This window comes from Papaver somniferum, chromosome 1 (assembly GCF_003573695.1).
Source record: "Papaver somniferum cultivar HN1 chromosome 1, ASM357369v1, whole genome shotgun sequence".
Classification (NCBI taxonomy): Eukaryota; Viridiplantae; Streptophyta; class Magnoliopsida; order Ranunculales; family Papaveraceae; genus Papaver; species Papaver somniferum.
In genome coordinates this window covers 248,471,677-248,478,561 of record NC_039358.1, presented here as the reverse complement: position 1 = coordinate 248,478,561, position 6,885 = coordinate 248,471,677, and the positions used below count along the sequence as shown (strand labels likewise).

General features: G+C 37.2%; 1 protein-coding gene and 1 pseudogene across 1 annotated transcript; one reads left to right on the top strand and one right to left on the bottom strand.

The window, feature by feature from the left end:
* The first annotated feature begins 274 nt into the window (after positions 1-274).
* On the top strand, positions 275-1,514 carry LOC113276482 (annotated as a pseudogene).
* A 2,024-nt stretch (positions 1,515-3,538) lies between these two features.
* LOC113276473 (F-box/kelch-repeat protein At3g06240-like) lies at positions 3,539-5,083 on the bottom strand. The gene has a single exon (XM_026526077.1). It carries the CDS (start codon positions 5,081-5,083, stop codon positions 3,539-3,541), a length of 1,545 nt encoding a protein of 514 aa, XP_026381862.1.
* Positions 5,084-6,885: the final 1,802 nt, after the last annotated feature.

Sequence of the window (6,885 nt, the reverse complement as noted above, 5' to 3'; positions counted from 1 at the left end):
GCGGACGTATAGCCCACGCCCCACACCAGGCGAATATATAGTGTACGCTCGATCAAATTTAGTCTTCCACCCGTAACGTCACACACTAGACTAAACTCAAATTTGATCATTTTTTTTGATCTTTGATCTTTGGTTATACTCGCACCATTGCACTTGGTGTAACAGAATTATATATATACATGGCCCACAAGAGAAACAGGAGAAGATATAAAATCAGTAGTTACCTAGGAATATCTCAAAATCAATCTCTAGTTCATCACCCAAAAAACAAAAAATGGCTACCAGTAAAGAAATCCAGCTTTCTGAAATCAAAGTTGAGAGCCCATCCCGCATCCCAAAACCAACTGTCAAGAAAAAACTCACCCCGGTTCCTCTGATCTTTTTTGAAGTTTCTAGAGGACCTTTCGGGGAAAAAAACGCAGTAAAAGCAGCTTGACTCTTTTAGGGTATAGCTGAATCAGTGGTTATGTAATATGGGCTTCCGAAGCTTTTGGTCCTTTTTGGGGATCGATGATGGGTTCGCTAAAATTTCTTAGCGGATCTATTAACAACGCTGCGTATCCCTCCATGATGACACAATACTTGACGGGAATTGTCCCGACCAGGTACAACACTTTAGTTATCTGCGGAATTACAATATTGTTATCGTTTGTGAATTATTTGGGATTAGCTATTGTTGGTTGGTTTGCCGTTGCTCTTGCTGTGGTTGCTTTGATGCCGTTTATTATCATGTTTTGCATTGCAATTACTAAAATTAAGTGGAGCAGAATTGTGAGTTTTGGTAAAAACGTCCATAAACTAAGAATGAATGATTGGCCAACATTCTTTAACACCTTGTTTTGGAATTTAAATTTCTGGGACAATGCTAGTACTTTGGCCGGAGAAGTGGAGAATCCACAGAAGAACTTCCCAAAAGGTTTGTTTTCTGCTGGAATGATTACTTGATTCCTCTCATAGCAATCATTGGAGCTCTACCACTGGACCAAGATGCGTGGGAAGTTGGTTATTTAGCGGCAGCAGGAGGAACGATCGCTGGGCCATGGCTGATGTATTAGATACAAATCGCCTCAGTTTTATCGAGTATCGGATTATTCGAGGCGCAATTGAGTAGTAGTTCTTTTCAGATGGAAGGAATGGCAAAGCGAGCCAAGTGGTTTAAGACACCATGGGCAGGAATCTTGTTATCAAGTTTAATTTCGTTCGGCCTCTCGTTCTTAGATTTCAATAATATCGTTGCTGCAGCCAATATCTTGTATGGCTTGGGTATGCTATTGGAATTTTCGGCTTTTATCAGGTTAAGATACAAGTATCCTGACCTGCCTCGACCTTACAAAGTTCCCGGAGGTATTCCTTTTCTTTGCCTCATGTGCTTGGTACCAGCAGGTCTTACCGTTTTTGCCATTTGCAACTATTTTTTCATGAATCTTTGCAAATCCAAGGGGTGGATCCAGTTCATCACCGAAGACAATGTTGAGCAAGCAGTAGAGAAGGAATCCAAAGAAGAAGAGTTATAAATTCATTATTTGATTTTAGTAAATTTCATTTTTATTTATTTTTAATAGTTTTTTTTTTTTTATTAAGGTTTGGTACTTCGGTTTCTAGTTTATGAAATATATTTTATTTTCTCTGCCACTTTATTATTTTTCTCTCAACAATTTTTAATAAATAAAAGGACTACAAATTTTTGCCAATCACAATACACAGCAGACCCATAAACCAGACTTTTAATCTTGCAATAATTGACTGGGTATAGCTTCCTGTAAAAAGAAAGAGTAGACCATGTAATTCAGGAATTTATCCGTTAATCAACTCTTGTTAATGTCTGAATAAATTGTTGCACTCGTCCGAAAATGTGAACTTAGAACTGAAAAATAAATAAATATCAGTGCGCCTGTAAAACCTTTGACTAACTAGATGGCTCCCCCCTCTGAGACGCCCTCTTCCAGGACTAGTGCATAATCAGTTGTTAAATGTGTTTCTACAGAGTATAATTTGACAGCAAATCCATGCAGTTCTCACACTGGGCAGATCCTAGTTAGCTCGTTATTACTACAAGAATCCTAGTAAGTTTTTCTCCTCCGATTACACAATCACCTTTATCGTTATTAAACTTATGGTTCGATACAGCTTCAGAAATTACATTTAGACTGATGAAGTTTTTTCTTATAACGACTTCTAAAAGCGAACCAACCTAAATAGTCTTCCAAGGAATTCTAAAGTACCCAAATTGATTAGCTAAACAAGAAGAAATCTATAAAACCAAAATGGGTTGTACGATACACTGCTGAATACCAAAGTTAGCACAAAATTATTTGACCAATCTAGATAAACTAACCTCATAACTAGCAACCCCAATGTAGCAGCCTCAACCACTTTACAGAGCAGTTCCGAACGAGTTGAACAAACACCAATTTACAGGTAACAATTCTCATCAGGTACCTCAGAGAACACAAATCACAATAAATCCTGCAAGAAACAAACATTTTTGTGTTCATCTTTCCAAATTTCATCTATCACAGAACTAGATTGATAAAAAAATTAAACCACTTGAATTTAAACATAACACAAAGGGTGTCTGACAAATCAAAATCAGAAACAAACAAACCTCAAGACTCATTGCTATTTTGAAGAAGAATTCAAGTGGTGGACCATTTTTTGGATGCCGTGAATTCTGTGAAGTGAATTCCTCTGTTTTAAAAAGTGGCCTGAAAATGAGTAAATGGATGCTGGCACCATGGATTCAAGCACCATTTTTGGGTGTGTCAACTTCTTCCCCTTATTTTTTGCTCTTTCCATCTGCTGGGGCCTGAAAGTGCTGTCTTGCTTGTTAACAAGTGAAGTTTCTGATGCCCAACATCAGAAATAGAGATCTTGGGACTTCTGGTCTGAAGAGAAATCCCAAAAGAGTTTGAAACAGCTGCCAATTTGCCCATGACAAACATAGCATCCGAACACTGCAAATAATCACTTACAAGTACGGCAGTGAAGAGACAGTTATTCAAGATTACACAGTTAAAAAGAAAGAGTTGGTCTCGAAAATTGATGCTGCTCAAGATTTACAGCAAACAGGACTAGCAGTGCAATCAGTCCATCAGTAGCTTAATGGGTAGAGCTCCGGTTCACCTGTCAATGCGACGTCAGGACTAATAGAGCATACAAAAGGGACTCTGCAAATGACTGTGATAACCCAAAATGTAAGGTTCAAGTCACGCAAAGGCTCAAGAGAATCCATCTTATTATTTGCAAACATCTATACATAACAGAAGGTCGATTATCCATTACCTGGCTACCAATAATCTGCGCTGAAGGTTTGGAAGTATAGAACATAAAGATATATTGACTTGATCATGTAAGAAGACACCATTAAAAAAATGACAATTTATTTCTGTACAGTAGGTTCCCTTGCATCATTTTCTGTCACAAGGAAACTCAAATAAAAACAGGACTAGACACGCTAATGAACTAACGACGATATATCAAAGTGCAGCTGCAGTTAGCAAAAATGAAAAATAAATAAAATGCTTCCACCTATCCCCGGCTACTGTATGATTTCAATGAAACTACGCTTCTCTATACACCCAGTGTGTTCAACTTTCACTCTTTTCCCATTACCAAGCACTAAGCTTAATGCATAGCTTATAAAGCTAGTTTCTTCTCCATTCTGAGGCTCCTTTACGGTTTTCATTCCTTTCACTAATTGATCTCGGCCCTGCACACATTTACCTGTATTAAGTGGCACTAGGCTCTCAACGTAAGGCACCGCTCTTAACCAAAATTCAGGGACACCACGGATCTTGAGAACCCTAACTCTTTTATTCTTCACAATGTCATATAAAACCAGTACACCGTAATTCTCGATAAATAAAACCTCGCCATTCTTGAAATCCCAAATCGGCTTCAAAAAGTACTCCTTATCACTATCTTGTTGAAGAGATCTTCTTATGCATTTTCTACCAATAGACTTCCATCTAGTCCAAGATTCTCTTACTGAGTACTGTCTCATAGACCATATCTCGATAGTACCATCCGAACACTTATTTAGAATGCAAAGATGCTCATCCAAAATAGCCAGCAAATTACGGTAAATAACTCTTTCTCTAATTAAGACTTCAATTTCTGGAGTAACCGGAACCTCCCTGAAAGTGTCATCTCCAGTATGAAACGCAAGTAAAACTCCGTACACAGCTGTAGACCCATTCACATCGCATCGAGTTGCTTTCCAAATAATGTTTCCATTTCCATCAAAGTATACATCCTTATCAATATTATCGTACACATGAATATCATAAGGAATACTAGCTTGTCTAGGTTTCTTCCACGAATGCGCCCTTAATGAATACACCAGAACATCACAACCAACACAAACCTCGGAATTACTTGAACCTAACCTACCTGTCGTAACGAATTCTGCCCAGTTATCCCAATCAGAAACAAATCTACCAGAAGTACCAACAACATTGCCATACTCCTTATAACATTTCCTAGCTCTCACAATCTTATAATCACCAAAATATCCAAATGCATATGCAACGACACTCAAATCCGGTTCCGTTACCTTAGGCTTCGATACCATCTTAAATTCCCTAGTAGCCGGATTCCATAAACACAAATTATCTTTTCCCAAATAACCCTCCACAAAAATTATGCCATAAACTGAACTAAATGTATGAACCTCAGACTTTGCAAATGGACTATGAGCCTCAAAAGCTCTATAACTCAATGTAGGCGACAACGAAGACTCACGGAAATAATCAATTGATGCAAAAAATTCTTGACCAAATGGTTTCATTAATACCTTAAGTTTTCCCTTATTCATGATAAAGAAATTTGAAATAAACTTAGGGTGTTTCAATAAAGTATTCCATCCTATAGATACGCACCTGAATCTTAACACTGATTTCGCTGGTAATTTTATGAGTATTTGGTAAAGCAAAAGTGCTGGAAGCCTCCCAATTGTTGCTGCTGTCAGCTTCTTTGATTCCAATTTCTTCACATCAACTTTCTTTTCATCTTCTTCCCCATCGTCATCTTCTACAATGATTACTGGTTCAGTTATTTCTCTTTTCTTAGCGTTTTGCTTCATGGGTGTTTGATGACAAGCTGATTTCAACATATGCAGAAGAACTGAAAAAACTCAGCCTTAAACCCTAGAAATCTCTCGTTAAACCCTAAAATGCTGAAACCCTTTGTGTTTCGTGATGAGGTGAAGATGATGGTGAAAGGGTTTTGTTGTTTTTGTTCAAGGAAGAATCTGATTTTGGTGATGGATGATGGAGTTGGAGATGCTGATGGAAGCAGATGAAGTGTTCGATTGAGGTGCGGAATAAGCCATGGATAAAGTGAAAGTGAATGGGGTAGTTTGGATATTAAATAGAAGATTGAACGTGTATTGACTTTTACCACGTGGATGAAACGCAGACGTGTTCCTATTGATGACCTCATTATTGGATGATTAGTTGGAAATTTGTAACACATCATCAATGATTTTTTTCAATTTATTTTTTTTATTTTATTTTGGTTGGAATTCAAGGAGTCGGAAAATAAAAACGTGTGTTCAATATATTATACACATTCATGAATTTTGTTAATCATCATTTAACAAGATTAACGGCAAAAAAGGTAAAGGTATATGAACCGTAGTTGCAAGTTTCCTCACAACCACATTCCACTATAACTATAATCAATATTAGGTAATCATCATTAAACTCTACATTGATTTATCAAAACTTAAGTCGGTTTACAAGATGGATACAAGTATTACAACAATCTTACTTGCTCCTAGATTTACTTTCTCTCTCCTGATTTTTATGTAACACTCAATAAAAGAACCCCCTTCGAGTAATAACCTCTCCTCTTTATATAAGATCTTACATAGTGGATGACAGCTAAGAGATCCTTTATTTTCGGAATCTCTATGCGATACACTCGCTCATGTACAATCACTCGTTCTCGCACAGACCATACTTCACACAGATCTTCACACTTTACTCGTGACTTTGCTGACATCATCCATCACATCATCTCAACCTTGCTGTGTACGATCTCCCTCGTTTAAGTTATATAGTCTTCACTTCGCATACTTACTAACATGTACGATATCTCACTCCTACATTATGCCTCTTCTCATTTCGCTTATTCTACAGGGTGAGCGATATGAGAAACTCCCACCCTTTATTATCGCATATGCTTGTCTTTTCACATTTTGCTTTGCCGATAATTTTCCGGAATTCCGTCTTCCCTTGTTTACGCGTGTCTTTTTAACCATTCATTTTTTGACACGTCTTTTTAACCGCTTGTTCCTATCCATTCATCTCGCATTAATGAGAAGAAATTTTCAAAAACGGGACACACTTTTCCTATATATCTTTCTTTATCTTCTTCTTCATTCTTTTTATTTCTTTTACTCTTCTTCATTCTTTTTATTTCTTTTACTCTTCTTCATCTTCTCTGCTACTGTTCTTTATCAAATAACCTCTATTCCCATTCTTTAATGGCTCCTGCTGGTAAAAAGATGGAGACAAAATTTACCAAATTAAAGGACGAACTTCATCCGAAAGGTTATAGACTTTGTCTTCCTCCATCAACTGATTATGTCTCCAAAAATTTTTTTTGATTTGATCAACTCTGAACAGTGGAGTAATCAGAGAGTCATTGTTTCATTAGGGCAACTTCAAATTCTTCCAATTCCTTGTATAACCCTGAAATTCCTCTTTTCTATAAAATTCTTGCTGATGAGAGATTCACACGGGGAATATTTCAAATGAGTGATGATGCGATTAGAATAACATTAGAATATTCTCGTCGCGCAGCTGGATTAGAGTCCTTTTACCCTTATGAGATCCGAAACAAATTGTATCGCGATAAAGTTATTGATCCCACTGAATA